This window comes from Saccopteryx bilineata, chromosome 6, assembly GCF_036850765.1.
Source record: "Saccopteryx bilineata isolate mSacBil1 chromosome 6, mSacBil1_pri_phased_curated, whole genome shotgun sequence".
NCBI lineage: Eukaryota > Metazoa > Chordata > Mammalia > Chiroptera > Emballonuridae > Saccopteryx > Saccopteryx bilineata.
In genome coordinates, this window is record NC_089495.1 from 23,218,021 (window position 1) to 23,237,457 (window position 19,437).

At 42.6% G+C, this 19,437-nt stretch overlaps 1 protein-coding gene and 1 pseudogene across 5 annotated transcripts in view; both read left to right on the forward strand.

Moving 5' to 3' along the window:
* RBPMS (RNA binding protein, mRNA processing factor) overlaps positions 1 to 19,437 on the forward strand; it is a 193,848-nt gene that overhangs the window by 69,424 nt on the left and 104,987 nt on the right. For 4 of the 5 annotated variants that reach the window (XR_010726027.1, XM_066235044.1, XM_066235041.1 and 1 more), the window contains 3 exons: positions 11,860 to 11,937; positions 16,526 to 16,564; positions 17,712 to 17,774. Coding sequence is in view for 4 of the 5 variants with exons in the window: in XM_066235044.1 (XP_066091141.1) it covers positions 11,860 to 11,937; positions 16,526 to 16,564; positions 17,712 to 17,774 (180 nt within the window). In the remaining variant the exon portion in view is untranslated. Of the gene's footprint in view, positions 1 to 1,902; positions 1,957 to 11,859; positions 11,938 to 16,525; positions 16,565 to 17,711; positions 17,775 to 19,437 lie in introns of those variants that run through there. The other variant, XM_066235042.1, reaches the window with a different exon arrangement.
* Positions 8,605 to 9,484, forward strand: LOC136307889 (proteasome subunit alpha type-2 pseudogene; annotated as a pseudogene).

Consider the following 19,437-nt stretch of genomic DNA (forward strand, 5'->3'; position numbering starts at 1 on the left):
AAAAAATAAAATAAAATTTTTGTTTAATTGATTTTTCTTTAGAGAGAGGGGAGCCTGACCTGTGGTGATGCAGTGGATAAAATGTTGACCTGGCCTGACCTGTGGTGGCGCAGTGGATAAAGCGTCAACCTGGAAATGCTGAGGTTGCCGGTTCGAAACCCTGGGCTTGCCTGGTCAAGGCACTTATGGGAGTTGATGCTTCCAGCTCCTCCCCCACTTCTCTCTCTCTGTCTCTCTCTCTCTCTCTCTCTGTCTCTCCCTCCCTCTCCTCTCTAAAATGACTAAGTAAATAAATAAATAAAAAATGTTGACCTGGAAATGCTGAGGTCGCCGGTTCGAAACCCTGGGCTTACCTGGTCAAGGCACATATGGAAGTTGATGCTTCCTGCTCCTCTCCCCTTCTCTCTCACTTCTCTCCCTCCTGTCCTCTCTAAAATGAATAAACAAACAAACAAAAGCTAAAAATAAAATCAATCAATAGAGGGGAGAGAAGGGAGAGTGGGAAGCATCAATTCATGGTTGCTTCTTGTATGTCAGGGGTCAGGAACCTTTTTGGCTGAGAGAGCCATGAACACCACATATTTTAAAATGTAATTCCATGAGAGCCATACAACGACCCATGTACCTTACACATTATCCAATAAAAATTTGGTGTTGCCCCAGAGGACAGATGTGATTGGCTCCAGCCACCCGCAACCATGAACATGAGCGGTAGGAAATGAATGGATTGTAATGCATGAGAATGTTTTATATTTTTAATATTATTTTTTTTATTAAAGATTTGTCTGCGAGCCAGATGCAGCCATCAAAAGAGCCACATCTGGCTCACAAGCCATAGGTTCCTGACCCCTGTTGTATGTGTTTGGAGTTTCAAACCTACGACCTCAGCATTTCAGGTTTGACGCTTTTTTCACTGCACCACCACGGGCCAGACTAGAATGACTGTTTTTTGACCAGATCTACTTTGTTAACTAACAATCACCCAAACAGTGCAGAAGGAGAAAGAAAGCAAGGTCTTGGAATTTTGATAAGATCTTTTTCACAAACTCTGCATGTATTTCATGTTGTTAGGCCGTGGAAAAGTCTGCATTGTGAGCAGTACCGGTGATGTTTTTTTGGATTTTCAACTTCAGGCTACTCTAGAGGATTAAAATTCTAAGGGTAAGTGCACTTTAGGGCATTAGAATGCAAAGTTCTGTTTACAAGACATTGTATTAATTTATACATCTTTAAATTTTCGTGTTGTAGCAGAGTGAGCATAAGATTCCACAGACTAATGAGGGAAACAGGGTAAGCCATCAGAAAGTTGACTAAAGGAACTTAGGGAAGTCAGGGTAGAGTAAGAACCCGACCAGGGCTAAGGGATATAGCTTCCTGTCTTTATACAGAACTTCTTGTTGAACTCTAGGGACCTGACAACAATATGTTGTGTTTGACAGAGCTCAATGAATTCACTAATAACGAAGTTAAATTCTGACTTGCACACACATATGTATCTAGTTTGTTGTCTAGGCTAGTTCAGACCCTAAATTTCTGATTTGCCTTTGGTACCCACCTCCCTTTGTGTCTGACAACACTAAAGACATTTCTTAAAAGTGAGGTTAAGTACTTACATGTACAGACACATCTCCTGGGCAGGTTCCAAACTCTTGAACTTTTCTATTTGTTTCTTAGCATTTTAGACTAATGTATAACGGGCGGGGGCAGTGGGGGGGAGGCACTAGATTTGACTTTGGTCTTAAGAAATCCTGTCAAAGTGAGAGATTATGAGACCATCTGATTAAAAATCAACCTTGGGTTGGGCTGGAATAGGCTCCTCGAAGAATAAACCTAGTTCATTATTAGGCAAGGTGTATCCAGTCCTCACTTGCTGTCCCGGTTCCCTGTGCGTGTTCTGAGCCCTGCGTGTATGAGTTTATGGGATGCCACACTCCTCCTCCTTCCACGAGTGCTCCTGTGAGTCGTCTTTCTTTTCCTGATACTCCTGGGAACCTTTCTGGTCACCTTCGCAGAGGGACCTGGTTTCCATGGGTCCTAAATCAACAAATAAATTTGGTTATTCTACAGATAGGGTCAACCAACTGAATAGAACCCAGGTCAAACACTAGCGGGCACTCCAAAACTAGGGAGGTGTGCATTGTGGGTGGATATGTGGCTTTTTCTTTAGAAAGGAAAGAGGAATTGTCAATTTAAAACTATATAAAAATAAACCTGGGAGTCGGCATAATAACCCTTTTTATCTTACAGTCAGTCAGTCCTTAGGGTCTGGAGCAACCTGGACTCTTGAACAAAGCATACCTTCCGAGGGCTAGAAAAGGAGTGGTCTGCAAGTCCAGTGAGGCAGCCATGGTTGGAATAAAGAACCTTGACCGCCTGCTCCAGCTTGAAGCCAGTGCCAGCAAAAACCTAGAGCTTGACCAAAGGCTGATCATATTCTACTGAGTTGCAACCAAAATTAAATGCCTGACAGTCTTTTTTTTAATTTTTTTTTTTTTGTGGCAGAGACAGAGTCAGAGAGAGGGACAGATAGGGACAGACAGACAGGAACGGAGAGAGATGAGAAACATCAATTGTTTGGCTCCTCAGTTGTTCATTGATTGATTTCTCACACGTGCCTTGACTAGGGGGCTACTGCTGACTGAGTGACCCCTTGCTCGAGCCAGCGACCTTGGGCTCAAGGTGGTGAGCCTTGCTCAAACCAGATAAGCCTGCGCTCAAGCTGGCAAACTCGGGGTCTCGAACCTGGGTCCTCCGCATCCCAGTCCAACGCTCTATCCACTGCACCACCACGTAGTCAGGCCTGACAGTCCATTTTAATGATTACAGTAATCTGTTTCCATGGTGGCCAAACATGAAAGGGAAATCCATAGCAGGCTGACAAAGCCACCTTTGGAAGCAAGGTGACCAGCGGTCCTCATAGGGCTCATTCAGTGTTGCAGTGTGGTGTTCAGCCGGTGCTTACAGAACAAGCAGAGAACTAAATCCATTTATACTTTATTTTAAAAGAGTAAAATAACTGGTGTGTAAAACTTACAAACACAGCTCTGGAACACTTTCTCTTCCCACTTTTTGGGTTAAAATACCTGAAATCTGTGGGATTTATGCTGCACAGACATGTGGAGCTCTTCTGAACTCCTCTGTCCCTGAAACAAATGTATATTACACGGGCTCTCAGAGGAGAGGTGGCGCTCCCTTAGGTGTTGGAGGGTGGGGGGTCCCTCGGAGCTCCTCTCCATAGAAAGTAGGGGTGGTCACAAAGCCAGAACACCCTTTGACCGCCGCCAGGATGGTCCTGCTCCTATAGCCTCCTCTCAGAGGCTCCGGTGCCCCTTTTAAGTGGGGTTTATTTTTAGAGTCCATATGAAGAAACACTGATTTGCAGTCAGAATTGAAATGTGAAACAAGTACATGACTGTATATTTCTACTAGATCAAGCTTGTCCCTGTGGAGCGAGGAAAGGCAGAAAAACAAGACTTTCCAAGGACAAAAGTGGAAAGGCAGGACCCAAGTTTTGTATCTTCAAAGAAAGAAGATACATTTGGGCTTGCATTCTCTCTTTTTAAAAAATAAATAGTTGGTGCTTATAAATATTTAAATGGCAAAGTGTATGAATATATAAAATGTAAGCTCTGTGAATCACACCTACCCTCTCCCCTATAAACATAGACTCCCTACTATTAACATATAGGGAATTAGGGACATATTATTTAGTACCTTTTTCTTCTATTTGAGTGTGTATAAAATACTGAAACAATTAAACTGGGAATATGAAAATTTCTGATGTTTGCTTTTTTTTTTTTAACTTAACTGAGAACTTTGTTCTGTATTGGTAGACACATATATATCTACTCAGCATTTTACATATGCACAATAGTGAGTTTGGGGGCATCCTCTTAAAAACGTTTTGTGAATTACATGCATTTACGTACATGGGTTGTGATTGGACTTGTTTGAAACACTCGTGTAAATATCAGTGGAAACGTGATCAGTACATTAACCGCAGTTGAAATGTGAGAGGTACTGTTAAAAGTACCCACGCATTGATCACCCTGTCCTTGTTATTGGGTCTATAGCAGTAGTCCCCAACCCCCGGGCCGTGGACTGGTACCGGTCCATGGGCCATTTGGTACCGGTCCACAGAGAAAAAAATAAATAACTTACATTATTTTCGTTTTATTTATATTTGTCTGAATGATGTTTTATTTTTTTTAAATGACCAGATTCCCTCTGTTATATCGTCTAAGACTCACTCTTGATGCTTGTCTCGTAAGTTTGACAATTATATTTATTTATTTATTTTATTATTATTTTTTTGTATTTTTCTGAAGCTGGAAACGGGGAGAGACAGTCAGACAGACTCCCGCATGCGCCCGACCGTGATCCACCCTGCACACCCACCAGGGGCAACGCTCTGCCCACCAGGGGGCGATGCTCTGCCCCTTTGGGGCATCGCTCTGCCAAGACCAGAGCCACTCCGGCGCCTGGGGCAGAGGCCAAGGAGCCATCCCTAGCGCCCAGGCCATCTTTGCTCCAATGGAGCCTTGGCTGTGGGAGGGGAAGAGAGAGACAGAGAGGAAGGGGGGGGGGGGTGGAGAAGCAAATGGGCGCTTCTCCTATGTTCCCTGGCTGGGAATCGAACCCGGGTCCCCCGCATGCCAGGCCAACGCTCTACCGCCGAGCCAACCGGCCAGGGCCTCAACAATTATATTTAAAAATACCACAGTTTTTACACCAGTTGCATAATTTTATCCTGTGCATTTATCCATCCCACCCTAAAGGTCGGTCCGTGAAAATATTTTCTGACATTAAACCGGTCCATGACCCAAAAAAGGTTGGGGACCACTGGTCTATAGTTTTGAAATTTTTTTGGTGGTCTTTTGTGGTTGGTTTGCTTTTCCTTTTCCTTTTCTTTTTGATATTGGTGGTTTCTGTTTAATTTCTCTCTTCTTCTAAATTCCATCTCTTACCATGTTAATCTCTTTTGTCTTTGTCATCTGTGGGTGTTTATCATTCAATATCGAGCTAACTGTACTGATGAGACTGGGACTGGAAACCCGGTCATTTTGTTTGTCTTGTAGTCACCGGAGGTGTCAGTAAGCAAACACTGTGTCCCGTGAATACACAGTGTTGTCTGTAGATTTCAAAAAAATAATCCAAAAGATACTTATACAGTATACACTCTATGCCTGGGACTGTGCAAAAGAGCCTTCAAATTCTGAAGTGCTTTTTGAAAGTTTTTATCTGTGAATCCATTTATGTGTTACAAGAATGATTGCTCCAAAAGAATGGTTTAAATACACAGCACATTTGGAAGCTTCTTTTGGGGTCTATAAATTACACGTTTAAAAATGTGGGGAGCATGTGTAAGAAGCAACTACGAACTGATGCTTCCTGACCCCCCACTTCTCTTTTTTCTCTCTCACTCTCTCTCCTCACCCCCCCTCCTCTAAAATCAGTAAGAAAATCCTTTCAAATGGCCCTGGCTGGAGAGCTCGGTTGGTTGGAACATCGTCCCAAAGCTCAGAAGGTGTCGTTTGATCCCCAGTCGGGGCACATACAGGAACAGATCGATGTTCCTGTCTCTCTCTGTCTCTCTCCCTCTCCCATCCTCTCTCTGTCAGATAAATAAATTAAAAAATAAAATCCTTTTTTAGGAGGAAAAAAAGCTTGCAGAGGGTAGAAGGTAATAGAAGCACCCCCATGGGTTGTACTCATTAGAATGTTTCAAACGAGTAACTAGACGCAGTTATTCATGATTCGTTAGAAAATGAGAAATTGCCTTTCCTCATCCTGTGATTGGAAGAGGAATCTCAAGAGGCAGCTCAGAGAAGCTAGAGGATGATCCCTAAGACCTTTTCCTAAACCAGTAAAACATATACAGATAATGCCCATGGTCTTTGGACACTGTGGTGTTTACCAGATGGGGTCGCTTACTGAAAAGTGTACATGATTATTCTCTGCAGTATACTGAAATGAATAAACATTGTCTGTTGGTTTGTACTTTAATGTTTACGTTACTTAGGAGATAATGCCTGTTATTTTTTAAAAGTAGGATCTTTCCATTTGAAGGCCTGTTTTTGCCTTTCTATCCAAGGAAACTTAAGACTAACACTATGACTTAATGAACTAGAATTTATTAAATTAGAAATCAGTCACTGAAACGTGGCTTGTCTTTCCCACTGGGAGCTGGCAGTGCCATTTGAGAGCACATGGTTTTATCCAAAATGTAGCTGTGGCCTTTGTAGGAATGATACATCGTAGCCGAGCCAGGAAGGCTCTTACTGTCTGCACAGGGAGATTTCTCCCAGCATTATGCTTTCAGTCCTGTTGGGGTAAAAACGGAGTTGGAGATACAGCGCAGAATCCATTAGCGTCCTTTGGGACAGAGCTGTCAGCAGCTTCATGTCTTGAACTTCTATGAGGCATGTTGTGTCCTTGACTAAGAAATGTGTTTCCCCATGTGTCTGATAAAGTAAACATCTGTGATGCTGAAGGCATAGGCACATCTGTGTCCTTAAACACTTCTGGTAAAATAACGGCTGCCCTGGATAATGACTGACCTGCCACAAAGTTCATTTGGCATCTTTCATTTGCTATTGGGGGTAGGGATTTTTTTTCTGAGTATTTTTTTTCATGGATTTAAGTTTTCTTAAAATTCTGTCTCCCTGTTTGGTTTCTTTCCGAATGAGTTAAGCCTTCTGTTATTACAGAGGGTAGCTTGCATGTTCCGCTTCCTTGCTGACAGTAAGCTCCCCGCAGCCAGGAACCGGCTCTTGCCTTTGTGATTTCCCTCAACACAGCAAAGACAAAACCTGGAATGCTTTGTCATTTAACGGCTCAGATAAAAAAGTGCGGTGGTGAGAAGAGTAAGGCTACTAAAATGTTTTAAAATATATCCCGTGATTCTAGATCCAAATCACGTAGAATTCATAGAGAAGCATGAGTTACATACTCAAGAAGAGGTTTCTTCCATTCATTATACATGACCCCCCCCCTTTTTTTTTTAACTTGCTTAATGGGGTTTACAAATCTGGGGAAATCTAGAGAGGATTCAAAGCCCTTGGATTTAAGTGACCTTTCGTTGGACTCGTATTTCATTGTAAGTATTTAAGAACGATTTCTCCTGGGCAGTGTATCTGCCCTATCAGAGGAGATCTCTCTTCAGTGAGAAATGACACACCCTGGCAGGTTTCTTACTGCAGGTTGGGCTTCCCTAGATTTTAGGAAATTTAAGTTCTTACATTGTGCCAACAAACTGTCAGACATCGGGGTTGCCTCTAATTTGGTGAACAAATCAGAGTTGCTTGGAGCCTCTTGTTACCCATGGATGAGTGGCAGACGTGGGCCTGACAGTTTCTTCCCCGTATAACAGTTTCCTGTTGAGGCACTAAGATAAGAATCTCTTCTGTTTCTGAAATATTTATAGAAAATGTTTTTCCCATAAACCTGACATTTTTTTCTCAAATATTGGCATTATTCATAGTTTTCTCAAGAAAGAAAAGTATTTTCAAAAATTAGACAATTCTCAACCTAACAAAATAAACTTATAGTATCTAATACATGCTATTATAAAAGATAGGAAAACAATAACTAATAAAAACCTTTAAATTCACTTATTATTACTCAGGGCTAAACCATATAAATATAAACATATTGGTATCTATAGCCTACAATAGATACCAATTGTCCCCTCTCTTAAATACATGCGCATATTGGCTTTTGTTTTACAGAGTAAAACCAGACAATATGAATGTTTTCCTTGAACATCATTTTTATTGGTCGCATATTATGTGTTATGGATGTAGCTGAACCTTAATTTATATTGAGTAATTTTGTTGCTAACTCCCAGATTTCTAGTGGGTGTGGTTGCTGAATTATTTGACTTGCAAGTTTCTAAAGCTGCCTCCTTTAGATCAGTACTATAAATGGTAGTATATTTCCTAAGTTAATTCCCGAAATCCTAATTGGTGCCTGTTACATAGCTAAGCTTCCTTGCTGGATAAATATTTCAAACATAGAATCTGCTTACTATATTATTTCCACGGCAATCTCTGCAATCCAGGCAGCACCTGGCATAGTGTTGGACACACAATGGGCACTCAGCAAAGTCTGAGTTAACGGGAGCTGGTATTCCCTCACTGCCCAGGTTGTCCTGGTCAGAGCAGCCCGCTAGAGCAGATGGGCGTTCATTTTCTGGACTAGGGGAAGAGGGTTGTAGATAGCAGGGAAGGAACACTAGATAGTAGGGCTTTCTTTGGCAGTTCTAAGTACTTCAGCCTTGAAAGCTTTGGTCAAGAATGTTCCTTGGAAGAGTCTTTATCACTGGCAAAGTTGAGAGAGAAAGAGGAAAGGAAGCGTCTATCGAACAACAAACTTGATTTAACTGACACTTACAAACACTCCACCCAGTAGTAACAGAGTACAGATTTGTTTGAAATACACACAGAACATTTATCATGTTTTGAGCCACAAAACAAGGAACTGAAGGCAGTTTTCTAAAAAGTTAAGCACATACCTACCCTATCATCCAGCTATTCCACCCCTAGGTGTCTATGCAAGAAAAGAGAGAAGACATACGTTTATATAAAGACTTGTACAGTGTGGAAGTCCTTTGGCTTTTTGGGTAAAGATGGCGGAGCGCGGCTACAGCTTTTCGTTGACTACATTCAGCCCATCTGGTAAACTAGTCCAGATTGAATATGCTTTGGCTGCTGTAGCTGGAGGAGCCCCTTCAGTGGGAATTAAAGCTGCAAATGGTGTGGTATTAGCAACAGAGAAGAAACAGAAATCCATTCTGTATGATGAGCGAAGTGTACACAAAGTGGAGCCGATCACCAAACACATAGGCTTGGTGTACAGCGGCATGGGCCCAGACTACAGAGTACTTGTGCACAGAGCTCGAAAACTAGCTCAGCAGTATTACCTTGTTTACCAAGAACCCATTCCCACAGCTCAACTGGTACAGAGAGTAGCTTCTGTGATGCAAGAATATACCCAGTCAGGTGGTGTTCGTCCATTTGGAGTTTCCTTACTAATTTGCGGTTGGAATGAGGGACGGCCATATTTATTTCAGTCAGATCCATCAGGAGCTTACTATGCCTGGAAAGCCACAGCAATGGGGAAGAACTATGTGAATGGGAAAACTTTCCTTGAGAAAAGATATAATGAAGATCTAGAACTTGAAGATGCCATTCATACAGCCATATTAACCCTAAAGGAGAGCTTTGAAGGGCAAATGACAGAGGATAACATAGAAGTTGGAATCTGCAATGAAGCTGGATTTAGGAGGCTTACCCCAACTGAAGTTAAGGATTACTTGGCTGCCATAGCATAATAATGAAGATTGAAAGATCTGGAATTTCATATAATCTCTATACTTAACATGTTTAATGAATGTTTTGTTTTGCAGACATTTTGCATACTTATTTCTACATGATTTAATGGACCGATGTTTTTAAAATGATACTTAAAATCCATAATAAACTGTTAAATCGAAAAAAAAAAAAAAAAAGACTTGTACAGGTTAATATGTGAGTGTTCATAGCATTTTATTTGTAAAAGCCCAAAACCAATGTCTCATCAACAAGTGAATGGATAGACAAACTGTGATCTATCCATACAACAGAATACTACTCAGTAATAAAAAAGAAATAGGCTATGATGCCTACAACAATGAATGAATCTCAAAATAATTATGCTAAAGGGAAAGACGCCAGATGAAAAGAATACGTACTTTATTCCTTTATTTGTATAAAACTTGAGAACATACATACTGATCTGTCATGAAGGCAGGTAGATGGTAAGAGTGGGAGGGAGATGAAAGGGCATGAAGAAACTTTTGGAGCGATGGGTATGTTCATTATCCTGATGTGATGTGGTTTCACCGGTTGTATACATGTCAGAGTTTATCAAGTTATAAATGATATATATCAATTATACCTCAACAAGGCTGTCTAAAATATGAATGAATAAGGAAATAATAAAGCATTCATGATACCGGGGCTGTTGTATCATCACAGTGGTTCTTAAATACCTAGATGCAAGTAGCATGACATCTTACCATGTGCTGTGCTGGACCAGTGAAGGGTCCTTTCTGCTTTCTGATTTGTGCTGCTTTACACCCAGAACCAATGGAGAGTGTTAGGAGTCTAGAAAACCCTATTTCTCCCTGAGAAAAAAGTATTTCGTATTTACACATGTTAAAAATTGAGCATTGAGTTTTTAAATAGCAACACGGTTTCTAATGAGGAGCTCAATCATATGAGATCACCTTGAGTAGACAGGAGGAATAGAGAATGTGGAGGTGCAGCCAGACCCGTAGGATCAGAGAGTGGAATGGGGATTACCAGGGGCAGGGGGTGAGGGAAGTGGAGAGATGTTGGTCAAAGCGTGTACAGACTTTCAGTTAGAAGTTGAATAGCTTTTGGGAATGTAATGCATAGCACTGTGATTAGAATTCACAATATTGGATTATACACTTAGAAGTTGCTGAGAGTAGTAATTGTGTGACGTGAACAGACGCTGTAGCTAACACTGTGGTGGTAGCCATTTTGCAGTATATAAGTATAGCAAATCAACAGGGACATCTTAGAACTTATACAGCGTTATATGTCAATTATCTCTCAATAGAGCTGGGACGGGGGAACTGACTAAAGGCACACAAAACACACTAAAATAAGGAGAAACAAAATGTAGTGGGGGTGATAATTCAGAGGTTACTCCTCGCCTACTGGTGGAAGACCAGGTTCCAGAGCTAGTGACTTTTGACGTTCCCCTGTGGTGTGATCCTCAACTACCCGTTCAATTTTGCCCACCCATCTCCCAGAATGCACTGTGCTATCCCCTCGTTATTGTCGTAGTTGGTGCTTTTCTCTGTACCATCTCATCTCACCGTTTATATCTGGGTAGTAGCGTCCTGCCTATCCTTTAAGTTCCCATTCAGAAGCTAACCTGTGTTCTCCGATCCTCCCAGCTGGAAGTGTGTCGTCTGTGTTCTGTATTATACTAGACATCAGTGTGTAGTTTGCACCCTGGGCCTTGTACTGTAGGTCAGTGAGGTCTGCCCTTCTGGTTTGGATCTGAGAAGATACAGAGGTAGGCATTTTGGCTGCTCTTCGATGTGTTTGAATTGTGCAGTGAGCATGAACTGTGGTTATGCAGCGGATCAAGTGTCGACCTGGAATGCCGAGGCCGCGGGTTCGATACCCTGGGCTTGCTACTAAGATTTGTTATTTCCCATGCATCCTCCTTCCCCCTTTCTGTCTCCTCTCTAAAACATCAACTTAAAAAAACCTTGAATTTTATTATAATTACTAACATCCTTGTAGTAAAAATAAAGTTTGTATTTGGAATTCAAAAAAAACAACACCTTGAATTGTTTAGTAAACTCTCCCGCTTATTAAAATTGCTGTAATTATTAATGCAGAGGAGGGGAGCCATGGGGAAGGAGGACAAGCAGGAGAAAACAAAAATCGCTTTGCTTTCTTTTGTGGCCCACATTCTGTGCTCCTCGGATTGGAGCAGAGGAGGGTTTATTTACTGCCCTCATGACATTTCTTCCTAGAGCCGTTGTTTTATCTACGGGCCTCTCTTCCCCTCACACCTTTAGACCAGGCGGTGGCTAGTTGGGAAAGAGGTCAGCTTAGGAGTTTAGGTCAGCCAGAAGCAGTTCACTTGGAATAATCCACAGGGGAGAGTCGGCCGAGTAGCATCTCAACACTGGAGGACACTCGGGTCAGTGAGAGAACACGAGTTAGGCAGGATTCATGGGTTATCTGAAGAAATGTGATTTTGAGATTTTAAGTGATGGTGGTTCTCAGGATTCCACACCTTTGATCACGTCTCCTGTTTCTTTTCCAGGTGCGGACCCTATTTGTCAGTGGTCTCCCTCTGGACATTAAACCTCGGGAGCTCTACCTGCTTTTCAGGCCATTTAAGGTACCTGTTCTCTATCTTTCAGCAATTGTAAAAGGAAACAGAAAGCACTTCTTTAGGCTTCATGTAATCTCTTTGGAGGAAGAAATGAAATGTTTGAGTACCTTATAAATGTTTATAGTACCTTATAAAGTGGTATTTTTTTTCACTTTTTCTTTATTTTTTTTAAGTGAGAGGAGGGGAGATAGTGAGACAGACTCCCACATGTGCCCCGACCAAGATCTACCCAGCAACCCCTGTTTGGGGCCACTGCTCTGCCCGTCTGGGGTTATGCTCACAACCAAGCTATTTATAGCGCCTGAAGCAGAGGCTCCACAGAGCCATCTTCAGCTCTTTGGGTCGACACGCTCAAATCAATCGAGCCATGGCTGCAGGAGGGGAAGAGAGGTAGAGAAGGGGGAGGGGAGGAGAAGCCAATGGTCGCTTCTCCTGTGTGCCCTGACTGGGAATTGAACCCAGGACTTCCATGTACCAGATAGACGCTCTACCACTGAGCCAACTCGCCAGGGTGAATAAAGTGATATTTTTAAGAGGTTAGTAAGTAAGGTGGATTAAGAACTCAGTTCTACTTTACAGTCTCCCTCAGGATAGATAGAAACCGCCTTTTTTCTTCCCAACAGCTAATCTAGAGAAGTCTCTTCTCTCACTGATATAGACATGTATCTGTCTCTTCCACCAATTGGGGGTGTTCTTCTAGGTTCAGAGAACCAAAGATATTATCAGTTACTGATTATGTATTTACATTTCAATTGCAATAATATAAATTAGGCCCTATCCCTAGGAGATTATTAGTTGAAATAGTTCTGTTAATACTGTTCTTTGGAGACATAATGGGTTAAGTAGGCTTTTATGATTAGATTATGAGCCTAGTACCCATTATTTGTTCCATGGGAATAAGATCCTCAGTTTCAAGTGAAGTAAAAGAAAAATGTAACGTGTGTTACTTGGCACGAGGGGAATCTTTCCTGGTGCTTAGTGAAATATTTCAAGCAGTGTGACTATCAAGATAAAAACTACTTTAGAGATACTTAACGTATCTGGGATTGAACATTTAACAGGAAGTCAGACTGAAGCTAAGATGATCCTGCTGACAAGGCGAAACCTTGAGGGGTTAGCCTGTGGGGGAACGGAGAAGGCCGGGACTGGGCAAACTGTGGGCTGGAAGCCTTGGCCCCGGGCTGTGAACTTGGAGGGGCCGAGTCTGAGCTGGCTGTTGAAGGCAGGGCAGCCGGCGATGCCCGCTCGGGCCACACTCAGGATTGGGCGATAGACCATCTTGATTTTATTTTTATTTTTTTATTTTTATTTTTTTTGTATTTTTCTGAAGCTGGAAACAGGGAGAGAGAGTCAGACAGACTCCCACATGCGCCCGACCGGGATCCACCCGGCACGCCCACCAGGGGCGACGCTCTGCCCACCAGGGGGCGATGCTCTGCCCATCCTGGGTGTCGCCATGTTGCGACCAGAGCCACTCTAGCGCCTGGGGCAGAGGCCAAGGAGCCATCCCCAGCGCCCAGGCCATCTTTGCTCCAATGGAGCCTTGGCTGCGGGAGGGGAAGAAAGAGACGGAGAGGAAGGGGGGGGGGGTGGAGAAGCAAATGGGCGCTTCTCCTGTGTGCCCTGGCCGGGAATAGAACCTGGGTCCCCCGCACGCCAGGCCGACGCTTTACCCCTGAGCCAACCGGCCAGGGCCCATCTTGATTCTTGGTTAAAGATCCATCCCTGTTGAAGCAGGACCTGAGCCACAGGTGCGAGGCAGGTTGAAGAGCAGGATCTAGCTTCTTAGAGAGGGACAGGCTGGGACAGCTGTGCAGGAAGGCGGAGGGAGGGCTGAGAGGGCAGCTAGTTAAAACCAACGGATAAAATAGAGTCTCGCTATGTGCCAGGAAAACACTGTGCAGTGACATGATTCCATTCTGACAGGCATCCCTTAATGCAGCGATGTTCAACGTTTTTCATCTCATGGCACACATAAATTAATTACTAAAATTCTGCGGCACACACAAAATATATTTTTTGCTGATCTGGCCAAAAAAATTAAAAAGTATAATTTTGATTCATTCATACCGGACAGTGATTGTTGTCATTTTTTTTACTTGACAAGCTGAGGGGAAAAGAGAGGTCAGTGCCCCAAACTGAATAGTCAGGCATTGCATGTTATAAAAATTCTTGCAGCACACTGGTAAAAGTCGCTGCCTCAATGCAGCAGTAACGGTGACAGTGCTGGAGGTGTAGACCTGAGCCCAGGGGGTGGGGCAGAAAGACAAGGTGTGGTGGGAAGAGAGGGCCAACTTTATAGTATTTCCAGAATTTCTTCTGCAAGGTTGCAATTTTTACTGTCCTTTTTGCTGGGTGAGGACATTTTAAGCTACTTGACTTTTTAAATTTATTTTTTAATTTTTTAAGTGAGAAGCGGGGAGATAGTGAGACAGACTCCTGCATGTACCCTGACCGAGATCCACTCAGCAAGCCTCTACCAGGGGATGCTCTGTCCATTTGGGGCCACTGCTCTGTTCCTTGGCAACTGAGCTATTTTTAGCACCTAGGCAAGGCCATAGAGCCTCAGTGACCGGGACCAACTCACTCGAACCATTCAAGCCATGGCTGCGGGCGGAGAAGAATTAGAGAGAGAGAGAGAGAAAGAAGAGGAGGAGTGGGATGGAAAAGTAGATGGTCACTACTCCTGTGTGCTGCCCTGACTGGGCATCAAACCCATGACTTCCACACGCCAGGCTGACACTCTACCACTGAGCCAAATGGCCAGGGCTGCTAATTGATCTTCTTAATGGACAAAATACTGTTATTTATATATGTGTAGAGAAAAAGATTTGGCTAGGAAGCCCCTTATATGAATTACCTCATTTAATTCTCATCACAATCCTTTAAAGTAGGTTAGCCTCACTTATTCAAATGAGGAAAATGAAGCTTGGGGCAGTTGAAGAAATTTTGCTTAAGTTTACCCACATAATAAATGGCAGGGCCCAGATTTGAACCCAAACAGTCTGACTCTGCCATCCTCGTTCTGAACAGCTGTGTGATGCTAATTATCTTCTTGTGACTGAGGGCACAATATATCCCTGCCAGTGGTGTTTTACTTTCGTGAAATGTCCATTTGTCCTTTGCTGCTGGGGCCTTAGAGTGTTTACCCACCCCCTCACAGGTTTTTCAGAGAAAGCACCTTGAAAAAGGAAGAGGTAGGGCTGTGAATCATGACCTCTTTGTCCAGAAGTGCTCACGGCCTTTGAGGTAAAATGTTCACAGTAGCTAATTGGTCGCATAGTTCTATGCTAGGAAGATATGAAGATGAATCAATCCCAGCATTCTGCGCAGAAACACTTCGCTCTAGTCAGGGCCCTGCTACATTCCTAACAGCCCTCTCTTAATTAAAGTCCGTGGAGGTTGACCCTGGTCTGCAGATCTGTTTCTACACTGATATGTGTGCTGGTCAATCATGTCAAGTGGTGTTTTTCCCCTCTGTGTCATCCATCAGTGCACGCCACCAGCCATTGATTATTCTCATAAGTAAACACACTTTGTTATCCTTATCCTGAGGAGCGAGGGAGGGAGTGAAAGGGAGCGTTTCCATCTTCCTTGAGGATGAGATGGAGTAAACACCCAACAGGGTTTTTTGTGTGTGTCCCAAACAGAATATCAACATGAAAACTGGCTGATTCAATAAATAAGCAAAAGAACATAACAAAATGTAGCATCACTGCCTACTTAAACTGCCTTGGCACTTTTGAAATTTTAATTAATAGGTTCTACCTAGTACATTTTTTTTTTTAATGTGCCTTGACCGTGGGCCTTCAGCAGACCAAGTAACCCCTTGCTTGAGCCAGCGACGTTGGGCTCAAGCTGGTGAGCTTTTTGCTCAAACCAGATGAGCCCTCACTCAAGCTGGCGACCTCGGGGTCTCGAACCTGGGTCTTCCGCATCCCAGTCCGATGCTCTATCCACTGCGCCACCGCCTGGTCAGGCCCCTAGTACATTTTTTTTTAAATAATTTTTTTATTTTTCAATTACAGTTGACATACAATATCATTTTAGTTTCAGGTATACAACTGTGTTGATTAGACATTTATATAACTTAGAAAGTGATCACCAAGATGTAGGGTATTCTTGATGTTTCATTGTTGTTATTGTACAGCAAATACATGACCAAGTTATCACATGCCTTTACTTTTCTATCTTATTAAATTTACCCCCTTCCCTCTCCTAGTTCTATAAAATAGAGATCTGTTGTTGACAGAGACACCAATTTTTCTACCACTGCACAATTTTATAAAAGAAAAAAATAAGGAAAAGAAGCAGATCAAAATGCATGAATTTTTCAGGTCTTGATTACTTGTAGGCCCCTACGTATGCAAACACAGGCACATATATATACATACACAGGTGTGTGTGCACACGTGCGCCTGCCTGTGTGTATACTTTGCTTTCCTGGTTAATTTAAGAGGCATTTGTGAAAAGGGGTAGGCAGTAGTTATAAGGGACTCATTTTTACTTGAGAAGATACTATTATAATTGCTCCCCCCCCCATTCTCTATCTCTCTCTTCTTCGGTTTAATTTTGGCTCTTTTTTTATTTTCAGGGCTATGAGGGTTCTCTTATAAAGCTCACATCTAAGCAGGTAAGAATTTTAAACTTGCATTTAAACTCCCCTTCTACAAAAAGTTTGAGTTGACTTTCTTCAGGAATGTTACTAGGACCCAACATTCTTTATTCCCATTAGGATTTTATTTTGTTGTTGCTTTAGGTTTAAAATAAGTGTGAGATTGGTTAGGGAGTAGTACAGGACAGTGGTTTACAATTCCATAGCCTTCCGCTAGGCTTTCTGGGACTAGCCCCAGGGAAGGCATCCAGCATAGTTAAATTGGGATTTATCCATGTATTCAAAAGTAATTGTTATCCAAATTCACTTTTAGTCCCAATTTTTTCCTGCTTCCCGTTCTTTAAATAAGGTTAAACGGGCAGGCTTTCACAGTAAGTATGAGTATCTGGTGGTGAAGAATCATGTTCTCTCTCAGACCCCAAATGGAGGTGCTAACCAGTGACTTTGATAGTTCCTGAAAGCTTCTTGACAATTTTCAACAGTATTTTCCCCCCTCTAATGCTGAATACTCAGCATGCTCACCTCCCAGTCACTGTTCATTACTCAATGAGGTATTTATTCTCTAGCTTGTCTGGAATAAGCCATGTTGCAGTATCCTTCTGAACCGAAGAATATTGAGTCCAGAAGGGATTAAGACACCTTTCTCTTTAGTTGGAGCAGTATGGTTCATCATCTAATTAAACACAGGACTTTTAAAGCCATCCCTTGGAACTTGTGATGGAAATGTTCATTTTGTCCTTTAGATCATGCAGTGAGAGCACAGGGCTCTTCCCCTTTTGTCGTTGCATTCCTTGCATTGACAGTGGACCAAAAAGATGGGAAGACCAAGATACATTGAATTCAATTTCGGAAAGTCGAGTCTCTTGACCCAGGTTTTCCTCTGTTCCCTCGTTCACTGCTGCTCGCCTCCCGGCCCCTCTAGATTATTGTGAGGATTCTCTAAATCCCAAGCCATGCCTTTGAAGCACCGCCTTCACAATCGCTTTGGTTCCTGTTAGAAAGTGAACTAGACCACTGAGTCATGTTTCTTCTGGACTGGCTTTCTTATTTCTACACAAATGCCTGTGGTCATTTCTTTATCTTAGCTCTTCAGTGTGACATCACCCTTGACCCAGAAAAAATAGCCCCTGATTTTTTTCCTTCATATTTTTTTTTCTTTCCTCAGCCCGTAGGTTTTGTCAGTTTTGACAGTCGCTCAGAAGCAGAAGCTGCAAAGAACGCCTTGAATGTGAGTACCTGTGTCATCCCCGGGGGTTCCGATGAGGTGGTGGGGAGTGCAGAGCCTCAGAGGGAAGCAGTAGGGCTTCTGGCTCTAACAGGGAAGGATTCTTCAATGTAAGGAGCCCTCTAAAGAGATTTTTTCTAGAGTTGTGGTCAGATATGCAAACTATTAAGTAATGCTTTGCTCTTCACTGTTTCTATATCATGCTCAAAATACCTGCTAACATGAGTCTTACTTTAATTCAGCCCAGCCATAACCACGGTGGTGGAACAGTTTAGTCTGGACACCGTTAGACTCTCAAGGCTAAACCTAAACCAAGAATAAAAAAAATCTTGGCTTTCCTTATTTCATGAGGTTTTATTTTAGGTATGTGGCTTTTTGTTTTTTTAAACAGGTCAGTGTCATTATTCTGATTGATTAAAAACTTGCATATATGGCTTTCCCAAAGGGCATCTGCATTGTGACATACTAATTGAGAATAAACTGTAATTGAATAAATATAGCTGTATTTGGTTTGCAGGCATCTTGCCTACCAGTTTTACTTTAGTAAATATTGTTCCCCTTTGGTGTGTTGTAAACAAAACAAGGGAACCAAGCCGAGAGAAGGGGGGAGGAAGCCAATTCAGTTTAGTTCTAGATGCTAAGAGCTGACCCTCAGGTGAGGATTCTTGTGAAGAGCCTGGCTCCATGCTGTTCCAGGCAGTTGGCTGAGAATGGGGGTTGATGAATGAGACCCAAAGTATTGTGGGTGCTTCTTGTCAGGAAAGTGTCCGCTGGACTGGTTGCAGTCAGGGTGTGGTGGTCCACAGCTTCTGTGGGTTGTCGCTGGCCTTCGTGTTGCTTTTGAACCTGGCAGTTGCTCCTCTGAGCTCCTAGATGCTAAGGCAGACGATGCTGGGGAGGCTTTAGAAAAGACCCAATATTCTGATGACTTGGGTGGCCCAAGGGAAAGGGGTCAACATATAGTGTCATTTTGACACAACCTTGAGAGGTTTTCAGGCTTTGAAAAAAAACAACAACGCATACCTTCCCTGAAGAAATCATTTGTTTGTTGTTGGTTTTTCATGAAAACAGGGATGTCTTAGGAATCCAGGAGCCCCAGAGTGCACAGAATTTTTCTGGATTTGGAGAAATGACCTTCTGGGCAGAGGCACTGCGTACATCCCCTGCTCGTCTCCCACAGAACAGGATATAAACCAGCTAGTTACCGAGTACCAGTGGTACACACTGAAGCAAAGTGAACAGTTAAATATTTTGATGTAAAAATGATTTCATGATTTTTTGTAACATAGATACAGCCAAAATTTTCTCAAAAGGGGAATTTTAAGCTCAAAAAGTAAACCACAGTTTCTGTTTAAGTGTAGTGTTTTCTTTCATTCTAACAGATGACATCTTTCTAAATGCAGAAATACTCCTTCAAAGTGACGTTAGATGAAGTTTTCACCAGGTTCTTTTCATTGTTCTTATAAAGGAAATAACAACAATTGAAACCTGTTCACAGAGCGGACTCCGCGTTGCCTCGCTCTGTCTTTGCCATGTACATAAAGATGTCACTGACCCTCTGTCTGAATAACAGTAGGCTTTTCCCCGGGAACGCTCTCATCTGATGAATTCAGCATTCCCTTAGGAGCTCAGTTATTAAGTGAAGTGATCATGGTCATATACTGTG